At 57.8% G+C, this 26339-nt stretch overlaps 1 protein-coding gene across 6 annotated transcripts in view; it reads right to left on the bottom strand.

The window, feature by feature from the left end:
• The window catches only part of EFR3B (EFR3 homolog B), a 52885-nt gene that overhangs the window by 14981 nt on the left and 11565 nt on the right, over nt 1–26339 (bottom strand). For 5 of the 6 annotated variants that reach the window (XR_010070492.1, XM_063330754.1, XM_063330755.1 and 2 more), the window contains exons 2-10: nt 24821–24897; nt 23460–23587; nt 17628–17778; nt 9482–9603; nt 6697–6846; nt 5402–5536; nt 4972–5050; nt 3137–3272; nt 1632–1793 (exon numbers count right to left, since the gene is read on the bottom strand). Coding sequence is in view for 5 of the 6 variants with exons in the window: in XM_063330754.1 (XP_063186824.1) it covers nt 1632–1793; nt 3137–3272; nt 4972–5050; nt 5402–5536; nt 6697–6846; nt 9482–9603; nt 17628–17778; nt 23460–23587; nt 24821–24897 (1140 nt within the window). In the remaining variant the exon portion in view is untranslated. Of the gene's footprint in view, nt 1–1631; nt 1794–3136; nt 3273–4971; nt 5051–5401; nt 5537–6696; nt 6847–9481; nt 9604–17627; nt 17779–23459; nt 23588–24820; nt 24898–26081; nt 26208–26339 lie in introns of those variants that run through there. The other variant, XM_063330756.1, reaches the window with a different exon arrangement.

The raw sequence follows: 26339 nt of genomic DNA, 5'->3' as shown, positions 1-26339 counted from the left end.
CCCGCAGCCTGGGCTGCATCCCCAGCAGCGTGGGCAGCAGGGCGAGGGGGGGATCCTGCCCCTCTGCTGCGCTCGGGGGAGACCCCCCTGCAGTGCTGCCTCCAGCGCTGGGGCCTCGGCACAGGAGAGACACGGAGCTGTTGGAGCGGGGCCAGAGGAGGCCCCGGAGATGCTGGGAGGGCTGGAGCCCCTCTGCTGGGAGGACAGGCTGAGAGAGCTGGGGGGGTTCAGCCTGGAGAAGAGAAGGCTCCGCGGAGACCTTCCAGCCCCTGCCAGTCCCTCAAGGGGCTCCAGGAAAGCTGGGGAGGGACTCTGGAGCAGGGAGGGGAGCCGTGGGACGAGGGGGAAGGGTTTTACACTGGAAGAGGGGAGATTGGGATGAGATATTGGGAAGAAATTCTTTGGTGTGAGGGGGGTGAGCCCCTGGCCCAGGTTGCCCAGAGAAGCTGTGGCTGCCCCATCCCTGGAGGGGTTCAAGGCCAGGTTGGCCGGGGCTTGGAGCAACCTGGGCTGGTGGGAGGTGTCCCTGCCCAGGGCAGGGGGTGCCACTGGCTGGGCTTTAAGGTCCCTTCCCACCCAAACCGTTCTGTGATTCTATGAAAACACCTCCCAGGTGGCACAGCCCGTCTCTACCCCTTTGTTTTTTGGGGCTGGTTGACCCCCATCCCCAGCGGCTGCAGCAGGCTGACTCCTTCCCTCTTTCCCTCTTCTCCTTCCCTTCCCCAGGGTCTCCTGCCCCGGAGGAGCAGGACGGTGCCTGCACACCGCAGCTCTGCCGGGGATGGCTGGGGTTGCAATGCCACCTGCCGATAACCCACCGCCACGCTTGCAGCAGATAAATCCCATTTCCCATCACTGCTTTCAGGATGAGGGCAACTTCGGTTCACCCCGGATAATCCTGCGGATGCGCCAGGCAGAAACCCACCGCGCAGGGGGCCACCCACCAGCACAGCCCACTGTCCTGGTTTGAGCCACACAGGACTAATTTCTCTTCCAATGCTTGGGAAAACTGCACTTTTAGAAGTCTCTAGTGTCTGAATTTGTAAAAATATTTACTTTAGAGCCAGCTCTGGTGTGCGGGTTTCAAGGTCTTGGTGTTTTCGAGCTCGCCAGGTCCCGGGATGAGGAGGAGCGAGACCCGGGCACTTGACCCAAGCTGCCAACCGGATTATTTCTTATGACGAACGTCACATTCAATATAAATTAGGAAGTTTGCTGAGGAGTTCTCTCTCTCCCTTGTGGCTGCCATCCTGAGAATTCCTTGCCCTGGTGCCGGAGCCCTGAGCCCTTCCCTTCCTCCCGGAGCCGCAGTGCTCGCAAGGTCCCACATTGGTTGTCCCTGCAGGGAGTGCACGGCTTCTGCTGATAGAATGGGCTGAGAACAGTCCTTGTGTATTTTATATCACTATCAGGATGAATATTGTTTCTTTTGTGTCATTAATGTTGATTATCTAGTCTTTTTCTATTAAATCTGTTTATATTTCAACCCTTGCGTTTCCTTGTTTTTTCCCAATTCCCCTTCCCGGGTGGGGAGGGGTCATTGGGCGATAGAATAATTGTCTAAACGACAATAAATTGTTGTGGGTTCCTCAAACCATAACCCCCACGCCGGGCGCTGCGGGACACCCCACCTATGGTTTTAATGACGGCCTCCTGGAACATCCTCTCCTCGTGCTCCTTGATGATCTTGGTGCCGACGCCGGCGCCGCAGTCGTAGCTCCCCGTCAGCGCGTAGTCAATGCTGAGCCGCAGCTGCCTCAGGAGGGTGTTAAAGACCTCCAGCACCGTGGGGCCTGGGGGGGCGAGAGGGGGAGAGACGGTGGAGCATCGCCGGAGGAGAGCAACGGTTGTCCCCATGGAGATGGAGGCTGTCGTTTCCCCCAGGACAGTGTGGTTTATACCACCCACCACCCCATAAACAGGTTGAAAAACAGTTTGGCCAGACTCAGAGTGGCTTTTAACCCCCACCAGCTCCCCCAGTAAAGACAGGAGAGAAATGTCCTTCCAGGAGTAGCATCGAATCACAGGATGTGTTGGGTTGGAAGGGACCTCTAAAGGCCATCCAGTCCAACCCCCCTGCAGTGAGCGGGGACATCTTCAACCAGACCAGGTTGCTCAGAGCCTCATCCAGCCTGGCCTTGAATGTCTCCAGGGATGGGGCCTCCACCCCCTCTCTGGGCAACCTGGGCCAGTGTCTCACCACCCTCAGTGTAAAGAACTTTTTCCTAATGTCTGATCTAACCCTGCCCTGCTCTAGTTTAAACCATCGCCCCTCGTCCTATCACTACCCTCAGCTAAGTAGACGTGGTGCTGAGGGACATGGGTTAGCGGTGGTTTTGGCAGCATTGGGTTGATGGTTGGACTTGATGACCTTAAAGGTCCCTTCCAACCGAGACAATTCTATGATTCTATGATTCTATGATTCTATATTTAGAGCACAGGTCTGGTGAGGAGCGGCTGAGGGAGCTGGGGGTGTTCAGCTTGGAGAAGAGGAGGCTGAGGGGAGACCTTCTGGCTCTCTACAGCTCCCTGAAAGGAGGGGGTAGCCAGGGGGGGTCGGGCTCTTCTCCCAAGGAACAGGCCATGGCACAAGAGGAAACGGCCTCAAGTTGTGCCAGGGGAGGTTTAGGATGGATATTGGGAACAATTTCCTCCTGGAAAGGGTTGTGAAGCATTGGAAGAGGCTGCCCAGGGCAGTGGTGGAGTCGCCATCCCTGGAGGGATTGAAAAGCCGGGCAGACGTGGTGCTGAGGGCCATGGGGTAGTGGTGGCCTTGGCAGCGTTGGGTTAACAGTTGGGCTTGATCTTAAAGTTCCCTTCCAACCTAAACCATTCTATGATTCTATTCACCGCAAGCCCCTGAAAATCCCTTTGTCCCCTTCCACAAAGGCAGGGGCAGGCGTTGCATCCAGCCCTGTGAGCTTAGGTCACTTCACCTGGGGATGGGTGTTGCGCTTGGGAGCACTGAAACGGCACCCAAGAGATCCCCAGCACCCCTGGGTGCTCCAGACGGGATGCTCCAGCTCACACCTGGGCACACAGCAGAGCCCAGCCCAAACCGCCGGCACCCCTTCACCGCTCCCACCGCAATAAAAGGGTGAAGAGATGGATGGAGAGGGGAAACTTATCCGCTTACCCACAGATCCGGAGGCTGCGATCACCGCTGCCTCCGAGAGGACCTCCACAATGCCCGCGCGCACGGTGGCCGCGCTCTTGCTATTGGCATCCAGGTGGCCCAGGAGCTGCTGGATCACCAGATGGGAATGCTGCGGCTGGAAGGAGAACATCAGCATCAGCACCGGGACGAATCCTGCCCGTGCACCCAGCTGCACCGAGCCCCTGCCCGGCTCTTTCCAAGACAGCTCCAGATGCAAAATGAGAGGAGGCACCTGCAGGAAGCCTGTTTTACATGACTGAGCAAGAGCTTGGTGCAATTTGCACGGGAAAAACGATCTAAAGAGCTGTACACGTCTAAGGAAACTGTGACAATTAATCCCAGGGATTTTAGGGGAGAAGGGATTTGATTTTTGCCAGGGTTTTCCAAACACGTCTGTACTTCAAAAGGGTCCCGCTGAGTTATTGTGACCTTACACCTCCAATCTGCATTAACGCGATTCTATAAAATCTAGTAGCACTGTAAAAGGTTTTAGGCAGTTTACGGGATTAAACCCAAGAAACAAGAGCAGGGGGCGGTGATCTGCTTTTCTCCGTAAGACTTCTCCAAGCAGAGCCGTGGCTTGGCCCAGTCCAAAAGCGAAGCGAAGTCTCAAGGGGGTGAAGTGGGGCAGCAGGTCTGGGGCAGCCCCAGTAGAGTGAGAAGGCAGCACCGTGCCCGACAGCATGACGACACCCGACAGCACGACGACACCCGACAGCACGACGACACCCAGGCGAACAGAGTTTCAGTGAGATCCATACGGAAAAAAAGAAAGGATGGACCTTTCACCATCACTTTGGGGTTTACCTAAGCTGCATTTCCATGGCCTCCAGTGAGAAGGGAAGAGCCTGGCGGGGTCTGTCTCTGAGCATCCCCATAGAACCATAGAATCACCTAGGTTGGAAGGTCATCTAGTCCAACCATCAACCTAGACCTTCTCGCTCTCTACAGCTCCCTGAAAGGAGGGGGTAGCCAGGGGGGGTCGGGCTCTTCTCCCAAGGAACAGGCCATGGCACAAGAGGAAACGGCCTCAAGTTGTGCCAGGGGAGGTTTAGGATGGATATTGGGAACAATTTCCTCCTGGAAAGGGTTGTGAAGCATTGGAAGAGGCTGCCCAGGGCAGTGGTGGAGTCGCCATCCCTGGAGGGATTGAAAAGCCGGGCAGACGTGGTGCTGAGGGCCATGGGGTAGTGGTGGTTTTCATCAGTGCTGGGTTGATGGTTGGACTCGATGATCTGAAAGGTCCCTTCCAACCCAGGCGATTCCATGATTCTATGATTCTATGTCTAAGGACACGGCTGCTGGGCTGCAATGCCTGGTTTGCCCAGGGCACGTTTCAGCCCAGATAGCCCCTCTTGGGTTTTTTTTTTTTGTTGGAATTGGGTTGATTGCCAAGGCAGGGATCTGGAAAGAAGCAGCTTTCCATCGGAACCCACCGCTTCCCTTGGAGCATTTCACAGCACGCCGCTAGCCCGCCTGATTCAGCTGGGCTTTGCTGAGAGGGAGGGAATCGCTGCCGGGACTGAGACATAAGCTCCAGGAGCGGAAAACACGCATGGCTGGCATGCAGCCATCCGCCGTCTCCCTCGCACACCCACGGGTCCCCAAATCGTGCCCGTCACCCAGCCTGCTTCGGGGCACGCTTGGGTGGCTGAGCTTATGGCGGGCGCTCGGTCTCGGCACCGCCGGGATGCGGCAATGCGGCGGCGGCGGCTCTGACTCAGCCCAGCCCTGGAGGCAGCCGCCGGCGCTCCCAAACACGCACGTGCGTCCCCAGCCGGTGGCCACCGACCGGAGCCCCCCCAGCTCCCCACCTGGATGGAGTACATGATGATCCTGAAGCAGCAGGTGGCAAAGATCTTCGGCTCCCAGAGCGAGTGGTTATCCAGGTGGCTGGGGAAGAGACGGAAACGGAGGGGAAAATAACTGTCGGTCCCCCAAAACCCTGCAAGGGTGCAAAGCATCGAGGATGGCCAGGCACAGCGGGGAGCAAAGACTGCAGGCGAGGGCAGGGACACAAACTCCTCTCCAGGCTGACTTTGCTCAGCAACATGTGTCTATCCCGTGCCATCTTCTTCATCGCATCCAAAAATGAGAGCTCAGCCTGAAATCCAGTCCCCGTCTCCAGCACCGTGCCGAGGGGAGCCAGAGGAGCCCATGCCTTTGCCCCAGCGCTGGCCTGCACTGGCTGCGTCCCCGTGCCTCAGTTTCCCCTGTGCCAAAACCAAGGGATGGCTGACTTACATGAGGACGGGTTTGATGGCGTTCTTGATGTTGCCGTACGCCGCTCGGCCCAGCAGCTCCCGCAGGCACCTCTCCGCCAGCTCCGTGGGACTCTCCTTCTCCTTCTCGGCGGCTTGCAGCGGGGAGGGGGAGCGGCTGCGAAAGCAGAGGAGGGCGATGAGAGCGGCGCTGAGCGCGCGGCAGCGGTGGGGGAGAGACGAGGCACAGATCCCGGCCAGGGAAGGTTGGAGGAAAACGGTCACGGCATCTGCCCGCCCAGGGCCGTGGGCCACCCCTGGCACAGCCCACAGCCACCAAATGTCACCCTGCCAAGGAAGATGGAGCAGCTCCATCCCGGCAGAGCCCAGGGACAAAGCGCTGCTGGATTTGAGCCAGACGAGAGAGCGGCATGGGGGCACGGATGACAGGGGAAGGGGATGCGCCAGGATGGCATCGCCCGCTGTGCCCAACTGTGCCAGGCAGCAGGGACAGCCCCCGCGTCCCTGGGACCGGGAGGACGATCATGGCGCTCGGAGCCGGAGGGGGGAAGGATTTTACGGGTGAGGACACGGGACGTAATGTCCTCCCAGGGTGGACACAGCCTCCGGGGGGAGGAAAAGCAAAGCAGCCACCGCCCATCACAAGTCACCCTCAACACGCACACCCCGGAGGAGATCCATCCCCTTTTCCCATGCTCGGGCTTGTTCGGCATCACACAAACACCACGAAATGTCTTTTATCACCTCCGTGCTTCGGTTTCCAAGGAAAAGGGCAAAGGGCGTCTGGCCAGAAGCCAGCTTCCCAGGGCTGATACATCCCTCTCAACCTTCAGAAGGAGAATCCCGGGAGGAATTCATGCCTGCTTCTCCGCTCCGCGCTTCTCAGCTAAGCAACTCCCCGCTTCGAACCCCCAGCTGGTGGCAAGGTGGCCGGGGTGTGGGGGGGACGACAGCGTCAAAATGGAGGGCGAGCGAGCAAAGCTGTATTTTCCTCCCTGAGATCCCTCCTGCCTGGCTTTAAATTAACCGCTTTGGTGGCATTTAAGCAGGAATCCCACGCAGAGGTCAGCCCGCCACCCCGGCAGCTCAGAGCCTTCGCAAACAGCCGGCTTTCACTGCAGGGACGGCGCTGAGAGCTCTTTCCTCCACGGGAGCCACGGTGTCCCGCAGCGGCCGAGGTAGCAATAACCTTCATGGCACCGGGTGACACGCAGAGCTCCTGCCACCCGCGGCATCCTTCAGGGGGTTTCCCTCTGGCCAAAAGCAGCCCTGGGGCCCCAAAGCCGCCGGCGGGTCACGGCAGCAGCGAGAACCCACCTTTCGGTCTCCTCCACGTTCTGTAAGTTGAAGAGCAGCGAGGGCACGATTTTGTCCATGTGCTGTGGGTCCCAGATGTTGGCTTGGAGCTCATCGTTCACCGTCTTCCTCACCACCCCTTGCAGGCCTTTAATGCCGGACATCCGGATCCTGGGGAACAAATCGACACCGAAATGCTAAATATCTATATAACATGCATTATTTTACATTTATATACACGGGAAAAACTGTGCAAGAAGTTGGAGGGAAGACACGGATTCCTGTGCTGCTGGAGGGGTCCGTGCAGGCGATGCCCCGGTTCCCAGCCCCGGGCCTGGGAGACCCAAGGACCATCCTTCTGCCTCTCGTCCCTGAGGGACGTGGCTTCCCGCAGCCCGACTGACGCCGGTGGGAAAGGCTCTGAACAAGCTAAAACCACCCTGTCAGCAGCAGCTGGCTCCCGTCCATCATTTTTCCCTGGAGGCCCCCGGGCGAGCTGCAGCCACACATGTTCACGGCACGCACTGCCCAGGATGCAGAGGTGGCACCGGCGAGCCTGGGCTCTCCGAAGGATTGGTTTTGGCCCTGGGAAATCTCCATTCTCCGGCTGTGAGATGTATGGAGTGCTTTCCTCGTTGTCTCTGTTCCCAGCAGCTGCAGAGCCGAGCTGCACCCACAGGGATGCTGGATGCTAGGGAATCCCAGGGGCTTTTTGACACCTGCGTCCTTTCTGGCTCCAATGATCCTGACTCTGCTCTGGTCAATAAAGTCATCAATAAAAATTGCCCTACGCAGCAGGATCCCCAGGTCTGAAACCAGCCCCTCAATGCCCTCTGCTAATCACAGAATCGTACCACAGAATGGTTGGGGCTGGAAGGGACCTTAAAGCCCATGGCAAGGCCCTGGGCAGGGACACCTCCCACCAGCCCAGGTTGCTCCAAGCCCCGGCCAACCTGGCCTTGAACCCCTCCAGGGATGGGGCAGCCACAGCTTCTCTGGGCAACCTGGGCCAGGGGCTCACCCCCCTCACACCAAAGAATTTCTTCCCAATAGCTCATCCCAATCTCCCCTCTTCCAGTGTAAAACCCTTCCCCCTCGTCCCACGGCTCCCCTCCCTGCTCCAGAGTCCCTCCCCAGCTTTCCTGGAGCCCCTTGAGGGACTGGCAGGGGCTGGAAGGTCTCCGCGGAGCCTTCTCTTCTCCAGGCTGAACCCCCCCAGCTCTCTCAGCCTGTCCTCACGGGAGAAGTAACGCCCGAGAAAGACCTCACGTCCTTATCTGCAGAAATAAACGCATTAAATAACCTGCTCTGAGGTCTCCCTAACCCATTTTGCAGATCTAATCAAGGCAATAATCAGACCGAGACACAATTCTTGAGGAAGGAGCTTTGAGGAGCACCAAGGGCCCAGGAAAGCAGAGCACTCCTTTTTAATCACAGGAGCTGCAGAATTCCTCTCTTCCAGTCTCCAATGCAATTTAGCCAGCCTGACCCGTGCCCCGAAGGTCAAGTGAAAATAATGAGCCTTCTGCATTATTTTGGTTTTAAGGGAAAAACCCCAACCCTGGGAGTCTGCAGTGTTGAAAGGAGGGAAGCCTGGTCCTTGGAGCCAAGCCTCCACCAGGAGAGGAGAACCTCAGGGGTTCAACCAGCCAAGGCAACTGGTCCCCGGGCCAGCAGCTCTGGGAACAGCACCGAGACGATGTGCTCGAATGCTGCCCGGCACCTGGGCTCTGCTTCAAACCAGTGGCCTCCTGCCCAGAGCTCCCCGGCGAGAGCCACAGGTGCTCTCGGTGCCTCCCAGGGCCATTTTAAATACACCGCCAGCAGGCCCGGCCTTGGCAGCGGTAAACAACATTAATCTGTCTGCTTTAGTTGTAATTAATCCCCCCAGGGCAGGTTTCCCATCACAGCAACGCCAGTCAGCCCTCGATGCTGTCTGGAGAGATGTAACCGCCTTTAAACGTGGAAAATAACAGACCGCGCGGCTGCAGGAGGCAGGTTTTGAGTGAACGCTCACTCTGCTAAGAGTGAGGGCCTCTTCCCGTCATCATCGTCATCCTTCCTTTTGGGGCCAGGATCATTTCCTCGCCTCCCGCCCTGAGCTCCAGCTGTCTGCGGGCCCTGGCCCTGGAGCGAAAGTGAGAAATGCTTAAAGATCATAGAATCATAGAATTGCCCAGGTTGGAAAGACCTTTAAGATCATTGAGTCCAACCATCAACCCAACCCTGCCAAGGCCACCACTACCCCATGGCCCTCAGCACCACGTCTGCCCGGCTTTTCAATCCCTCCAGGGATGGCGACTCCACCACTGCCCTGGGCAGCCTCTTCCAATGCTTCACAACCCTTTCCAGGAGGAAATTGTTCCCAATATCCATCCTAAACCTCCCCTGGCGCAACTTGAGGCCGCTTCCTCTTGTGCCATGGCCTGTTCCTTGGGAGAAGAGCCCGACCCCCCCTGGCTACCCCCTCCTTTCAGGGAGCTGTAGAGAGCCAGAAGGTCTCCCCTCAGCCCCCTCTTCTCCAGGCTGAACACCCCCAGCTCCCTCAGCCGCTCCTCACCAGACTTGTCTAGGTTGGAAGGGACCTTTAAGCCCATCAACCATTAAGACCAGCACCCTGAATGCGCCCAGCTCCAAGGAATCACTGTACACCTCCAGCACAGCACAAAGCAATCGGTCCTTGCAGCCTGCATCCAACCCGTCCCCCAAAACAGGCGCTTCTCCAGGAAAGGGGGAGGCTGGGGGGCACAGGGAAGTCCCCCCCGGGAGCCAGCAGAGCCAGGGACACCCTGCTTATGTGACTCACTTCGTCCGGATATCCAGGTCATCGTGGCTGGAGTGGCACATCTCGCTGAAGCGGGAGACAAAGAAGTCGTAGCTGCGGTGATAGGACGGGGTGTCCTCCTCGATGTTGGCAAACTTCACGAACTGGGAGAGAAGAAAGAGGGCATGAAAAAAAAATACACTTAAAATTCCTCCCCAAACCAGCAAACATTTGTGGGCTTCAGCAGCGTAACACAGGGCTCTTCACTCCAGCAGCTCGGCATGGGCTGGGGGTGACAAGTCAGGACGCCCAGCTGCACCCAGGACACGGGGTTCCCCAGCAGGAACGTGCCATTGTATTGTCCCACCGAGCTCCAGCAGCACCCAGACCTGGCTGCGGATGCTGCAAACCTCATCACAAGCCCCAGCACTCCCAGTAAAGGGCATTGAGAGGTGCAACAAGGCTCTGAGTTAGGGAGCCCTAATATGCAGCACACACCAGTAACAGGAGATCAATTTGCCCCCAGCTTCTTCCCATCCTCCCAGATGGCACAAAAGCTGGCCAAGATTTCCCAAACACTGCTGTAGGGCAGAATCATAGAATCACAGACTGGTTTGGGTGGGAAGGGACCTTAAAGTCCACCCAGTGCCACCCCCTGCCCTGGGCAGGGACACCTCCCACCAGCCCAGCTTGCTCCAAGCCCCGGCCAACCTGGCCTTGAACCCCTCCAGGGATGGGGCAGCCACAGCTTCTCTGGGCAACCTGGGCCAGGGGCTCACCCCCCTCACACCAAAGAATTTCTTCCCAATATCTCATCTCAATCTCCCCTCTTCCAGTGTAAAACCCTTCCCCCTCGTCCCATGGCTCCCCTCCCTGCTCCAGAGTCCCTCCCCAGCTTTCCTGGAGCCCCTTGAGGGACTGGCAGGGGCTGGAAGGTCTCCGCGGAGCCTTCTCTTCTCCAGGCTGAACCCCCCCAGCTCTCTCAGCCTGTCCTCCCAGCAGAGGGGCTCCAGCCCTCCCAGCATCTCCGGGGCCTCCTCTGGCCCCGCTCCAACAGCTCCGTGTCTCTCCTGTGCTGAGAAAACAGCCTTGGAGATGCCAGTGGAGAAACCAACCACAAGTGGCTTCTTACCCACCTCCAAGATCTCACCCGCAGCACAAGGTCCCATCGCTCCCTTCCAGCAGGGCCATGCCAACAGACACGGAGCTTGCCAGAAATGCCAGCTGACCAGCAGATCTGGCTTTTAAGCTTTCAGGGAGAGAATTAAGGAGGAAGAAAGGATAAACATGTTTTCAAGCTTTCCTCTGAATGCCCAAACTTATTTGTGAAAGGATGGGAACAAAGGGTCAGGCAGGAAGGGGCAACCCCAACTCATCCAATCGTGCTGACAGGGGTAGCTTTAAAAAAGGGAAAAATAAATAAAACCTCAATGGCACAAGAGCTGCCACAAAACCCAAGGCACCAGCTCCTGGCTGGAACATAGAGAGCGGTCAGCCTGCATCCACCCAACGGCTCCTGGTGCTGCAAATGGATGAGGTTTATCCTTGGCTTAGGACAAGCATCATGCCACCGAGTCCCCATATTTTATCGTCCCACTTGGTGTAAGGGCATAAGATTAACTGCAAGAGGGGAGATTGAGATGAGATATTGGGAAGAAATTCTTTGGTGTGAGGGGGGTGAGCCCCTGGCCCAGGTTGCCCAGAGAAGCTGTGGCTGCCCCATCCCTGGAGGGGTTCAAGGCCAGGTTGGCCGGGGCTTGGAGCAACCTGGGCTGGTGGGAGGTGTCCCTGCCCAGGGCAGGGGGTGGCACTGGGTGGCCTTTAAGGTCCCTTCCAACCTAAACTATTCTATGATTCGATGAGTAGCACGCACCCGCTGTGCCGGGCTATTATTACCATCAGCTGCAAAGGCTGGCTCTGCGCAAGCGAAGGAGCTGGCTCAGCCCCACCAGGAATTGTTCCCAGAGTGCGGGGACGGGCTCCAACTGATAAACTCCTCTTACTCACCAGAAAAATGCAGAGCTGTTACATAAGGAACCTCTGTACCAGACAACGCACGAAGTGGGGGGTTTTAAGCTCATGGCATCTCCACGTGCCACCGGAGGCGAGGGCAAGGTGCAGAGTGAGGAACGGTAATAGGGCTCCCTGTGGCAGATCCGGGAGAGACATCCCAAGGGTCCCATGGCCAAGAAGCACCACAAAATAACGGAAGGGAACGACTTCTCCGCAGCCAGAATGTGCAGGTATCAACCCCACACCCACACGGAGGATGGCAGCTTGTTTTGTGCCATCAGGCAACCAAACAGGACCATCCCATCAGCACACCCTTATTCTGGGCAGAGAGAAACTTTATGAAATTGAACAAGGGCACGTGTAGGGTGCTGCACCTGGGGAGGAAGAACCCCCTGCACCAGGACAGGTTGGGGATGACCTGCTGGAGAGCAGCTCGGTGGAAAGAGACCTGGGAGTCCTGGGGGACAACGGGATGGCCATGAGCCAGCAATGTGCCCTCATGGCCAAGAAGGCCAATGGCATCCTGGGGGCATCAAGAAGAGTGTGGCCAGCAGGTGGAGGGAGGTCATCCTCCCCCTCTGCTCTGCCCTGGGGAGGCCACAGCTGGAGCACTGGGGCCAGTTCTGGGCTCCCCGGTTCCAGAAGGACAGGGAACTGCTGGGGAGGGGACAGCAAAGGGCTACCAAGATGATGAGGGGACTGGAACATCTCTCTGATGAGGAAAGGCTGAGGGATCTGGGTCTTTTCAGTCTGGAAAAAAGACGGCTGAGGGGGGACCTTATCAACGCTTGTAAATACTTAAAAGGTGACTGTCAGGAGGATGGGGCCAGGCTCTTCTCAGTGGTGCCCGGGGACAGGACAAGGGGCAACGGGCACGAACTTGCCCATGGGAAGTTCCATCTCAACATGAGGAGGAACTTCTTTGCTGTGAGGGTGGCAGAGCCCTGGCACAGGCTGCCCAGAGAGGTGGGGGAGTCTCCGTCTCTGGAGACATTCCAACCCCGCCTGGACGCGTTCCTGTGCCACCTGCTCTGGGTGACCCTGCTGTGGCCGGGGGTTGGACGGGATGGTCTCCAGAGGTCCCTGCCAACCCCTGCCAGTCTGGGATTCTGTGAAGCTGTCAAGGCCTCGAAGATTTCCAGCCCACTCGTCCACGCCAGCAGCACACCTCAATGTCCCGATGGACATTGATGACAAGTGGTGTCCCTCAGGGATCCATATTGGCACCACCACTGTCCAGTATCTTCATCAATGACATACAAAGTGGGATCATGGGCACCCTCAGCACGTTTGCTGATGACGCCAAGCTGAGTGGGGCGGTGACACACCTGAGGGACAGGATGTCATCCACAGGAACCTGGACAGGCTGGAGAAGTGGGTCTGGGTCAACCTCATGAGGTTCAACCAGACCAAGTGCAAGGTCCTGCACATGGGTTGGGGCAACCCCTGGTCCCAGCCCAGGCTGGGGATGGAGGGATGGAGAGCAGCCCTGAGGAGAAGCACTTGGGGGTGTTGGTGGGTGAGAAGCTCCACAGGAGCCGGCACCGTGCGCAGGCAGCCCGGAAACGCCCCGCAGCCTGGGCTGCATCCCCAGCAGCGTGGGCAGCAGGGCGAGGGGGGGATTCTGCCCCTCTGCTGCGCTCGGGGGAGACCCCCCTGCAGTGCTGCCTCCAGCGCTGGGGTCCAGGACGAGGGGTAATGGCTTTAAAATGGAAGAGGAAAGATTCAGACTAGATAGAAGGAAGAAATGTTTCACTCTGAGGGTGGTGAGCCCCTGGCCCAGGTTGCCCAGAGAAGCTGTGGCTGCCCCATCCCTGGAGGGGTTCAAGGCCAGGTTGGACAGGGCTTGGAGCAACCTGGGCTGGTGGGAGGTGTCCCTGCCCAGGGCAGATGGCCTTTGAAGGTCCGTTCCCACCCAAACCATCCCGTGATCCTACAATTCAGCTCTCTGCCGCTACACCCGGTGACACTGGATACAGCACAGTCTTCACATCTGCCAACAGCTGGAGGCAGCCGCCCTCCCTGCATCCATTTTCAGCCTGCAGCCTCCACAAGGGCCAGAACTTGGCAAAAAGCAGGCAAGAAGAGAGAAAAATCAGCCTCGAAGCCTCTCCTTGTTCCATCGATGGGACATTTTTAGGACTCTGCCACTTGCTCACAGACCATTGCATTTTCCCAAGGTTCGGCTGCCCCTACAAGGATGCAGCAATTACCGGAGATGCCCATCCCATCGCCAACCCGTGCCCAGTGGGAAAAAGCAGCACCAGGACACACAGAAATGACCCAGCAAGAGCTGGGCTGGCAGGAGAGGAAGCATCAAACCTTTAGGGAAAGTGACTTATTTTCACTAACGGCCATCGCATCCCAGCCGAAAAGCTGCTCTGCGACTTCAGGCGGTATTTCCACCGAGAAAAGAGTTTAAAACATCGAAATGCAATGAAATGGCCCCGTTTCTGCTGTGGTTTGGAGGGGTGTGGGGCTGGGCAGCTTGGGATCGCCTGCTTGGAGCTGATAAACTCCAACTGAAACACGGCTGGGACGAGCAGGGAACAACGGCGGGGGAAACGCGAGGAGCGCGGCTGCCTCGGAGAAGGAAAACAACGGCTGGGAAGGGATAACGCTGCCACCTATAAATACACCAGACATACATACATCAGAAGAGGAACATCAAGGCGGGGGAAGAGCTGTTTCAATGAAAGATCAATCTTGGTTGAAGGAAAAATAAAACGGGAATGCCATCAAGCTGGAAATGAGATGGTGCCTCCCCAAAGCGAGGAGGTTGCCCAGCCGCCTCCTAACGAGGCTGAGAAACCAAAGTGGATTTGAGCTGCAGCTCCATATGTTCGCCCCCGGGGATTATAGGACGGGGTCACGGTGATGGCGGGACGCTGGATTGTCGCTGCCACCTCCATGGAGCCCGGTGGCCGGTCCCCGGGATCAGCCCCTCCGCGGCGTGACACCTCGGCTCCGCGCGAGGAGGGGGACAGACGCACGGACGTGTTTCAGGCGCGATTTCTTTCACGCGGTGGAGGATGACTCACGCGGAGCAGGTTTCTATAAACAACCTCCTCCCGCCTTCACCATCAGCTCCTTTATTGTGAAGATTGCTTGAGACAGCACCCGCTAATTAAGCACGAGCCTGCGGCACATTCCTCATTAGCAGATATAGGAATAAGTGTCTCATTATCATTACTCACTTTTCCATAAAAGCCCACAAGTTTGCTGTGCTGTTTGCCCTCGGAGTGCCGCCACACTTGAGGGGACATAAAAAAGCATCACTAAACCATCATCCCCGATCTGGACTCCTCGTTAAAACACCCGCTACCGGTTCCCGAGCGCAGTGACAGCAGCCTAAGGAAACACCTCCCCGTGGCCCAGGACCATTTCTCCTCTCCACGGGTGCCTGAAAGCGGGGGGTTTGCTCTGGACAGGCAGGAAACCTGAGGTTTGGTCCACACGGGCAGGAAAGCCAAGACATGGCTCTGTCTTGCCTTGACCCAATGCCTCCCACTCAAGGATGTCTGTGCTGGGGGCAGTTTGCTGAATCATAGAATCGTTGAGGTTGGAAGGGACCTTTCAGATCATCAAGTCCAACCATCAACGTAACTCTGACAAAAACCACCACTACCCCATGGCCCTCAGCACCACGTCTGCCCGGCTTTTCAATCCCTCCAGGGATGGCGACTCCACCACTGCCCTGGGCAGCCTCTTCCAACGCTTCACAACCCTTTCCAGGAGGAAATTGTTCCCAATATCCATCCTAAACCTCCCCTGGCGCAACTTGAGGCCGTTTCCTCTTGTCCCATGGCCTGTTCCTTGGGAGAAGAGCCCGACCCCCCCTGGCTACCCCCTCCTTTCAGGGAGCTGTAGAGAGCCAGAAGGTCTCCCCTCAGCCCCCTCTTCTCCAGGCTGAACACCCCCAGCGCCCTCAGCCGCTCCTCACCAGACTTGTGCTCCAGACCCCTCACCAGCTCCGTTGCCCTTCTCTGGACATGCTCCAGCCCCTCAAGGTCTTTCTTGGCGTGAGGGGCCCAAACCTGGACACAGCCCTCGAGGTGGGGCCTCCCCAGTGCCCAGTCCAGGGGGACGGTCACTGCCCCACTCCTGCTGGCCACACTAGGGCTGACACAGGCCAGGATGCTGGTGGCCTCCTTGGCCACCTGGGCCCAATGCTGGCTCATACTCAGCCTCTGTCGACCAACACCCCCAGGTCCTTTTCCGCAGGCAGCTCTCCAGCCACTCTGCCCCCAGCCTGAAGCGTCCATGGAATTGGTGTGACCCAAGGGCAAGACCTGGCACTTGGCCTTGTTGAACCTCACACCATTGGCCTCGGCCCATCGATCCAGCCTGTCCAGATCCCTCTGTAGAGCTCTCCTACACTCAAGCAGATGAAGTCTCTGCCGTGGCATCATGAGCCACTATGGTGAGGGCTGTCCCCTCCCCAGCTCCATGTCAGCAGCTCCTGTTGAGGTTCAGCTCCATGCCGCGTGCTGGTGGCCCCTTCAATGCGGGGCTCTGCTCAGGCACCAAGGACCCGAGCAGTGTCCAGAGAGCAGCCATGGGTAGGGAGACGCTGGCTGGGTTGAGCTTTAAACCCTACCTTCCCCCAGGTCCCTCCAGACCCTGGGACAACCCCTTAATTTCCCAACCCACTCAGGGGCTGAGCAAGGGGATACTGCATGGGCTGCACTGCAACACAGGGTGATGTCTCAGCAAGAGACCCAGCTGCTTGCCACTGGGACAGGGAACTGGAGAGAGTCCAGCGGAGGCTACGGAGATGCTGAGGGGCTGGAGCATCTCTGTGCTGAGGAAAGGCCGAGAGCCCTGGGGCTGTTCAGCTGGAGCAGAGCAGGCTGAGAGGGGATCTCATCAATGCTCAGCAATAGCTAAAGGGCGGGGGGCAAGAGGATGGGGCCAGGCTCTTCTCAGTGGTGCCCGGGGACAGGACAAGGGGCAACGGGCACAAACTTGACCATGGGAAATTCCATCTCAACGTGAGGAGGAACTTCTTTGCTGTGAGGGTGGCAGAGCCCTGGCACAGGCTGCCCAGAGAGGTGGGGGAGTCTCCGTCTCTGGAGACATTCCAACCCCGCCTGGACGCGTTCCTGTGCCACCTGCTCTGGGTGACCCTGCTCTGGCCAGGGGTTGGACGGGATGATCTCCAGAGGTCCCTGCCAACCCCCACCATTCTGTGATTCTGTAATCCAGGCAGCTCTGTCACATCTCAAGAGGTTTGGACAACAAGTGGCACCTCTGCGCTCTCCCATGGAGCTTGGGCCACCCTTGGGCAGAGGGATGTGGGTGCTGCCTGAAGACCCTGCTCCCATTGCAGCATACCTGGCGCTTATGGCGGCATCCCCCCACCAAAACACCACGGTAAACTGTTGTCAGCGGTGGGTTTCAACCGAGGGATCAATCTTCCCACTTCTCCCAGGGCTTCTCCCAGGCACTTGAGAGAGCATCATCTACCCAGCCCAGCCTCCTGCCCACGGGATGATCAGCTCCATCCAAACCCCCTCTTCAAAAGCAGCAAGGACGGACGCCAAGGTACCGGGGCACTGGCAGAGCCCTCGCAAACCCGGGTGTCGGGTACACCCAGTGTTCCCAGTAAAAACCAGCAGAAAGGCCAGGCAAAAGCGGCTGCTGGCTGCCAGCCGGGATCAGCAGTTTGGATGCTGGGAGAACGTCCCCTTTGTTCATCCGCGCTTCTCCCTTCCCCTCATTTGATGCCTGTGACTGACACATCCCCGGTCCCGCTAAGCCGTTTATTGCAAGCAGCAGCTCTGTTTAAGCCAGCCCTTTTCTGAGCACAAAGAGCTCCCAAAATCCATGGGGATCACCTCCTAAGTTGGTCTACTGTCCGAAACCGCTGACAGCCCCCGTGTCCTCGGGCTCGTTTTGGTAAAGCTGAATTCAAGGGAGGGAAGGCTTGGCAGAGAGATCAGAGAGCAGCGACGGTCACAGACAGCAAGCGGCAGAGACAGCGCGTGGGCAGCACAGACCGGGGCTTGGAAACCTCACACGTGGCAGGACACACGAGAGGGGACACCATAAATCCTCCTCATTCTTTCCCAACAAGGTTTCCTGCCCTGGCACTGCGCAGAGATGGGGGGGTGACAGGCAGGGTGGAAAGCCAAGGACAAGGAAAGCCGCCTCCCGCTGCACTGCAACTCACCGAGTTGGTCCCCAGGATCTGCAGGTTGGGCTTCTCCGACTCCAGCAGCTTCGCCACCATCTTCAGGAAGCTCTCCACGAAGAGGTTAATGCTCTGGCAGTGGCAGGCCATGAGGAGCTGGTCCAGGGCCTCCATGGCAATGCAGACGTACCTGGGAGCAGGCAGAGACCAGGGTCACCCCCCTGCAGCAGCACGGACCCGCGGCCATCCCTCCTCCTCCTCTCTCCCAAACCGCCTGGGTGCCCACCAGCAAAACACCAACCTCCTGCCCTGGCCAACCCCAGGAGAAAAATTTTACTTTCAAAACACTTTTGGGGTATTTGTAGATGGCGTTGGCTGCTCCCAGCATCTCTCCTCCCAGCGAAGCCCCAGCTGCCCCAGGATCAAGGCTGCCAGCAACACCTTGCACCTCCCCCCACACCGCTTGTGGGGTTCACTTGTCCCAAACTGGTCTTTATATGCCGTGAGGGAGCGCTGGGCTTAGTACAGGGTGGGCTCAGGGACAAACACAGCCTTTCTTGCAGGTCCAGCTGGTCCTGGCCAGGGAGGAGGGACAGGGGAAGAACACAGAATTAGACCGATGTGCTCCACAGAAGCATATTGACATCATCCCAGAAGTTCCCAGGGTGGGCAGGGCTTCCCCCAGCAGCGCACAGCCCAGGATGCGGCACTGCCCACACCAGCGTTCCCCGGGTCCCCATCCCTCCTGCGGGATCACTCAGCCTTGGCTCATCTGCCAGGCTATTTATTAAAAAACAGCCAACGTGATGCTCCTGCCTCCAAGAGGAAGCTGGAGAACCTCGTGCCCCTCGATGAACCTCGATCGGGGTTACGGAGGTGGCCAGATGCTCACACTGCAATTGCAGAATCTGCCAGGTGTCGCTTCGTGTTTCCGAGACAAACAGGACCAGTTGCTCAGAGCTTTGCAGGCTGGTCCTAGAATCACAGAATCATCGAATCACAGAATGTGTTGGGTTGGAAGGGACCTCTAAAGGCCATCTAGTCCAACCCCCCTGCAGTGAGCGGGGACATCTTCAACTAGATCAGGTTGCTCAGAGCCTCATCCAGCCTGGCCTTGGATGTCTCCAGGGATGGGGCCTCCACCCCCTCTCTGGGCAACCTGGGCCAGTGTCTCACCACCCTCACTGGAAAGAACTTCTTCCTAATGTCTGATCTAACCCTGCCCTGCTCTAGTCCTGCAGCACTTTCATGAACAACGTCATGGCCGGAGCCCCTGGCTGGGCTGTTTGTGCAATGACCATGCTGACCTCCAGTTCTGGTCACACACTGCCTGCACAAAGCCCAGAGGAGAAGCAAACCCCGTCCTCCGACCACTATAAGCAGACACTTATTCCAGCTGGAGTTGCCCAAAACACAGATAAAACCCAACGGGTGATGGCACCGAGTCTCACAGCTCCAGCTCTTCTTGCGGGACCTCTGGGGTACCCAAACACCTGACACAGACCCGGCACCAGGACACTAACAGCTCCTTACCACCGCCCTTTGACTCCTGCACTCCATGCAGCTGTGAACCTTTGTACCACAGCAGCTCAAATCGAGCCCAGATCTCCTGCCATGCCCAAAAGCAAGAGGCGGCAAGCCCAGATCTGTTGATATCGAGCACAATTCCTCCTCTTATTTCCATTTTTGGAGCCAGCTCTTGGCACGGCTGGATTCGCAGCCTGGGTGACATGCAGCAGCCACAAGCTTGTGCTGCAAGAGGGAAACAGGACAGGACGGACTCACCAGCAGCGAGGCCTTGGGCAGGAGCTGCCCATCTGCTTGTGCCAGCCCTGCCTGGACATCAAAGGGCAGCCAGGGAGGCAACTGCCCTCTCGGGGAAAATCACAGAATGGTTTGGGTGGGAAGGGACCTTAAAGCCCACCCAGTGGCACCCCCTGCCCTGGGCAGGGACACCTCCCACCAGCCCAGGTTGCTCCAAGCCCCGGACAACCTGGCCTTGAACCCCTCCAGGGATGGGGCAGCCACAGCTTCTCTGGGCAACCTGGGACAGGGGCTCACCAGCTTCATAAGGTAGAATTTCTTCTGTATTTTTAACCTAAATCTCCCCTCTTTCAGTGTAAAACTGTTCCCCCTCGTCCCACGGCTCCCCTCCCTGCTCCAGAGTCCCTCCCCAGCTTTCCTGGAGCCCCTTGAGGGACTGGCAGGGGCTGGAAGGTCTCCGCGGAGCCTTCTCTTCTCCAGGCTGAACCCCCCCAGCTCTCTCAGCCTGTCCTCCCAGCAGAGGGGCTCCAGCCCTCCCAGCATCTCCGGGGCCTCCTCTGGCCCCGCTCCAACAGCTCCGTGTCTCTCCTGTGCCGAGGCCCCAGCGCTGGAGGCAGCACTGCAGGGGGGTCTCCCCCGAGCGCAGCAGAGGGGCAGAATCCCCCCCTCGCCCTGCTGCCCACGCTGCTGGGGATGCAGCCCAGGCTGCGGGGGGGTTCTGGGCTGCCAGCACACGGTGCCGGCTCCTGTGGAGCTTCTCACCCACCAACACCCCCAAGTCCTTCTCCTTGGGGCTGCTCTCCATCCCTTCAGCCCCCAGCCTGGATTTGTGCTTGGGATTGCTCAGACCAGGTGCAGGACCCTGCACTTGGTCTGGTTGAACCCCATGACGTTCACACAGACCCTCTTCTCCAGCCCTTCCATGTCCCTTGGGATGGCATCCCAAGTAGGGAAGTCATCGTGCCTCTGTACTCGGCACTGGTGAGGCCTCACCTCGAGTGCTGTGTTCAGGTCTGGGCCCCTCACTACAGGAAAGACATTGAAGTGCTGGAGCGTGTCCAGAGGAGAGCCACCAAGCTGGTGAGGGGTCTGGAGAACAAGTCCTGTGAGGAGAGGCTGAGGGAGCTGGGCATGTTTAGCTTGGAGAAGAGGAGGCTGAGGGGAGACCTCATTGCCCTCTACAACTACCTGAAAGGAAACTGTAGAGAGGCAGGGGTTGGCCTCTTCTCCCAAGGGAATAATGACAGGAGCAGAGGAAATGGTATGAAGCTGCGGCAGGGGAGATTTAGGTTAGATATTAGGAGGAATTCCTTTACTGAAAGAGTGGTCAGGCACTGGAACAGCCTGCCCAGGGAGGTGGTGGAGTCACCATCCCTGGAGGTATTTAAGAAACGTGTAGACATGGCTCTTCAGGGCATGCTCTAGTGCCCAAGATTATTGTTTGTTTAGTAGGTGGGTGTTGGTGTGTGTTTTGGTTTTTTGGGTTTTTTTGTTTTGTTTTGTTTTGTTTTGTGTTTTGTTTTTTTTGTGGTTGGACTCGATGATCTCAGAGGTCCCTTCCAACCACTAAGATTCTGTGATTCTGTGATCCCTCAGGCGTGGCTACCACCCCATAAGAAAAAGGAAAAGGAGGTGTCTGATAAATGCTGGACTTCCAGGTTCCATCTGGTAAAAACCAGCAAGACCGATCCCCCCTCCTGAGGCCCCAGAACTGTTGAAATCTGGCTCCAGTCTTGAGTAGATTCTCTGGTGTCTTGTAGCACGGCCGAGCTCATGCTGGAGCCTGTCCTTCAGGCACCATTACAGCTCTTCCAGATACCGTGGAAATAAGCCGCCAGCTATTCCTGGATCTGGGAGGCTCCTACCCATCTGTCAAACTGGGTTAAAACTGGCCCAGAGGGAAAAAAGGTATGAAGAAGGACCGGCATGAAGCATTAAGCTTCTTTCTCGCAGGAAACAAGGCTGAAAACAACATATTTGCCCAATATTATCGCAACAGCACGGCTTCTCTTTTGGGGACAACTGGACACAGGCCACCAAGAGGGAAACGGGACACTTGGGGAGTTGTCACCTCTGAGCTACCCCAGCCATCCTCTTGTATGCTGGGCTGCAAATGCAAACGAGAACACTTTCTCTTTTTAGTGATAAAGGTAACAAAAAGCTGACACCCGACAGGCCTGAAATCAAGGCTCCCTCCGTCTGCCGGGCAGGAGGGGCACCCACGTGCTCCACCGCCCTTTCTAAGCCCGGCTGCGGTGTCCGCAGCAGGACAAGCCCTGCTCTGCTCCAGCCAACACACGGAAGGTCTTGATCCAAACCTATTTCGGGCATTTCAAAGTTAGACTTTGAAAATTAGCGAGCGCTCCAACCCAATTATGTGCCTACACGCACAGGCGGCGGAGGGAGGAATACATTGCCCCCCGCCTCCACCCGCCGAGGCTTGTCATTAGATGTCAAAAAAAAACATCTTTGAAAGCTTTTCTTTTCCCAACATAGCGAGCAGAGACTGTGAACAGCCGCTGAACCGCAGAACATCAGGCAGAGCTTTGAATGTCCTGTCACTCCCGATGACGGGCGCTGCGGATGAGGCTTTGAAGGTTTTCCAACTTTAACACTCCTTAGGCAGGCTGCTGCCTTCTCTTCCCCCGGGATAAAAGGCGGGCTGAAGTTTGCACCACGAAGCTGAGCCGTGTTTGTCTGCCGCGGCTTTGTTCAGGAGACAAGAAGAATCAATCCAGGAGGTACTTCAAAGGGAAGGAGCCCTCCCGTGCTCCCCCAGCGTTTCTAACCAGGGCACTCAGCTGTTGCCAGGCGGGCGCTGCTCTCCTCGCGGTAAACATGGCAAAGCCTCGCTGGGAACGATGCGGGGAGGGAAGACGAAGGGACGGGGCCCAGCCAGGAACACATAGAATCAGAGAATCGCCTGGGTTGGAGGGGACCTTTCAAGATCGAGTCCAACCACCAACGCATTACTAACGAAAACCACCACTAACCCACGTCCCTCAGAACTATGTCTAACCATCTTTTAAATACCTCCAGGGACAGAGTCATAGAATTGCCCACGTTGGAAGAGACCTTTCAGATCATCGAGTCCAACCCTCATCCCAACACTGATGAAAACCACCACTACCCCACGTCCCTCAGCACCACGTCTGCCCGGCTTTTCAATCCCTCCAGGGATGGCGACTCCACCACTGCCCTGGGCAGCCTCTTCCAATGCTTCACAACCCTTTCCAGGAGGAAATTGTTCCCAATATCCATCCTAAACCTCCCCTGGCACAACTTGAGGCCGTTTCCTCTTGTGCCATGGCCTGTTCCTTGGGAGAAGAGCCCGATCCCCCCTGGCTACCCTCTCCTTTCAGGGTGCTGTAGAGAGCGAGAAGGTCTCCCCTCAGCCCCCTCTTCTCCAGGCTGAACACCCCCAGCTCCCTCAGCCGCTCCTCACGCAGGAGAGATGGACCGAGCACACGCAGCAATCCCCATCCAGCCTCACACATCCCCATCTCTGCTCTCTGGAAACGCGTCAGCGCGCTGCTCGTCATCCTTGCTCCCACTTACTCCACTTCACCCTAGCTCCATAAAGACGTGCACGGGGTGCATACACATTCCTTGCAAGCTGCAGCCAGGGCCACCCTGTTTAGCTGCTTGCCCACACCTAGCCAGCCTTCCATCCAGCTCTGGAAGAGCCCCCATGGGCTTTTAAAGGCCAGGAGGGTGCCACAGGCTCCTGATGATGGCCCGGAGGGATGCTGGCAGTTCTGCTGCGGGGGACAAACACTGTACCCACACAGACTCCACAAGCACGGATAGCACGATGCCAGGGAAACACTCTGTGGCTCCCTGGAGCCTGGTCCCTTGAAACTTTACAAGGAGTTTGTACATCCCTTCGTGCTCCCACATCTCCCTTTCAGAGGCAGGACACATTTGGGTCTCTCTGCAGCATGGTCACAGCTTCAGGACAGCTTGGAGCTGTGCACCCAACGTATCCCACCCTTTGCTTGGGCACCCTCTACTATTTAGTGTCCCATCGTAACGATCAACCATGATAACAATCAATCAATCGAACGTCAATCACTGGGGTGGCTGAGACAGGCTCCCAGCCCTTACCCATATCGGTGCCGGCTCACATCTCGGATGAGCCGCTCGGAGAGGTAGGCACCAATGCGATCCAGCTTCTCCGGGGCAGACAGGGCGTAAAATGTCAGCTTCTCCATGTTGGTCTTCACCAGCCCATCCTGAAAGAGAGCAGCGGCAGGGCATCATGGCCTCGCACCCAGACCCGGCAAACATCAGGAGCAGCTCTGCAGCAAACCTTGGCAGAGTCCTGGAGAACACCAGTCCCATCCCAGCGCTTCCCCACACCTTGTATCCCAGAGAGGGCAAATGAGGATTGCATTAGGTTGCCCAGAGAAGCTGTGGCTGCCCCATCCCTGGAGGGGTTCAAGGGCAGGTTGGCCGGGGCTTGGAGCACCCTGGGCTGGTGGGAGGTGTCCCTGCCCAGGGCAGGGGGTGGCACTGGGTGGGCTTCGAAGGTCCCTTCCAAGCCAAACCATTCCGTGATTCTATGATTCAGCCTCAGCTGAGGGCTCTCTGATGCACCACCCCAGGGCAAGCCTCCGTGGAGCACCCCACACTGTAAATACAAGGAGAACCATTTGCCAGCCCCCAGCAATGCCCCAGCCCCGAGGGGGACAGGGGCAGGCAGGGACCACCAACCCCTCCAGGCTGCTGAGGCCAAATGACACAAGCTGCCAGCCCCAAACCCCCGCAGCCTGGAAAACTGCGGTGCTTCCTCCTCTCCGCACTGCTCGGCAGCAGCCTCCTCCCTTCTTCAGCTTTGCTGCCAGCTCCATGAGCAAATTCCAAACCTCCCTGGGTAATCCCAGACCTGCTACCCGCAGCCAGGAGCTCCCTCTTCCACTGCCTTTGCATCTCAGCTGCAAAAAGGAGACAAAGAAGCCGGATTTGGGATGCTCTGGGAGCAGCTGGCGGGGCATCCCCCATCTCCGATTCAGCTTCCCCACATCCTGGAAGCATAAGCAGCTTTTTTATTGGAAAGCCTGGCTGAGGCCCCAGGAGACCCCTGCTCTTAGAAGCAGCTTTCCTTATCCTGCAAGGAGAAGGGCATACGTCCCTCATCCTCCCATCCATCTATCCATCCATCCATCCATCCATCCATCCATCCATCCATCCATCCATCCTCGGCATCTGCCCAGCACCTTTGGGAAAAGAAGCCTGTCCCTCCAGGCCGATGTGGCTGGAGGAGCTGCTTCTGTATTTCCGCTCACAAACAGGCTTTAAAGGAAAATCCAACCCTCCGGGCATGGTTTTATGGAGTTCAAAGCATCGCCCAGCTCCCAGGAGCCATTTCTGGGCAAGTGACACCGTGTCCCTGCCGCCCGAGCACCGCCGGAGCTTTGGCGTGTGAAGCACCGGAGCTTCGGGGCATGAAGCAGCGCCTCGTTTACCTCTGGGTCCTCGGGGAAGATGTTGTCGACGAGTCTTTTGTAGCGAGGCCGCAGGGCGCCGCAGCAGCCGCACACACCTGGGAGAGAGGAGACAGAGCCCGTCAGCGGGGACAAAAGCCTCAGCTCCTGCCGGAGGTGCCTTTGGTGGAAAACATAGCCTTGGATTCAAGGGGGAAGCCCGGGAAGAGGACAGGGCAACCAGCTGATGACCTCCCAGAGTTTTGCAGCCAAAATAAAAAACCACAAGGGAAGAAAACCGTAGCCGCGAGGCAGGGAATTGGCGGGAGACCAGCATCCATTTGACGTAGGACTGCAGGGTTATCTGCTTTTCTCACCCAAGAGAGCAGCCCCCAGAGACCGAGATATCCAAAGTTCCGCTAAATCTCTGCTTCCCGGTTTCACAAGATCCTCAGAGCAAGAGCTCTATCCTCCAGCCGCTCACCCGAGGACACCCCACCGACACCCTGCCCCGTGCCCCCCGCGGGGCCAGCAGCGACGGGGAGAGCACAGGCTGCCAGAGACAGCGAGACAGGAAAAGGCGAGAGAGCATCTTACGGAGGCTGTGAAAGAAAAAACGCTTTTTCCCGTTTGCAGCTCCAAAGCTGAGCTGTTGAGAAACTCCAACCCCCTTCGGTTGCTCCCCTACCTCTGGGCTGCCGGACGGCCGTCCCTCTGCCCCAAGGGGGTCACCGAGTGACCTGTGCCTCGCGGGACACCCGCACACCCATACCCAGCCCCTCTTTTTGAGGGACCTCGGACGTGACAGCAGCTTGTCCCTGCCGCGCAAGCCGTGCCCTGCGCAGCCTCTCCCAGAGCCAAAACCCCTCGGCAAGCAGCATCTCCGCAGCAAACGCCGGGCACCAGCCTCATCCCAACTCACAGCCCAGCAATCAGCCCTTGCCGACAAATCACAGAATCCCAGAGTGGTCTGGGTGGGAAGGGACCTTAAAGGCCACCCAGTGGCACCCCCTGCCCTGGGCAGGGACACCTCCCACCAGCCCAGGTTGCTCCAAGCCCCGGCCAACCTGGCCTTGAACCCCTCCAGGGATGGGGCAGCCACAGCTTCTCTGGGCAACCTGGGCCAGGGGCTCACCCCCCTCACACCAAAGAATTTCTTACTGATATCTCATCTCAATCTCCCCTCTTTCAGTTTGAAACCATTACCCTGTGTCCTGTCATTACACTCCCTGCTCCAGAGTCCCTCCCTATCCTTCCTGTAGGCAAAATATCCCAGTTGAGGAAAGAAGGGATCATTTGTGACCTGGATATTTCTCCCTGTGCCACGTCCTCTTTCTTAGGGCCACGGCACACCCCCCCCGCAGCAGCCAGGGATGCCCCCGTCTTCGGCTGGGGGGCGGACAGTGGTCCAGGAGGGCTCTGGAGCATCCGTCGTGCTGCCACGCGCCGCGAGCATGGGGACGGCTGCGGGAGCAGGGAGTTCAGCATCCGCGGGCGCCTCTGCCCTGCGTAACGCTGGACCGGCGCTGCCCTGCCTCCGAGACACTGATGAGTATCTGCC

Source organism: Chroicocephalus ridibundus, chromosome 3 (assembly GCF_963924245.1).
Source record: "Chroicocephalus ridibundus chromosome 3, bChrRid1.1, whole genome shotgun sequence".
NCBI lineage: Eukaryota > Metazoa > Chordata > Aves > Charadriiformes > Laridae > Chroicocephalus > Chroicocephalus ridibundus.
Note: the sequence above shows the minus strand (reverse complement) of the source record. Positions and strands in the feature narration are given on the sequence as shown.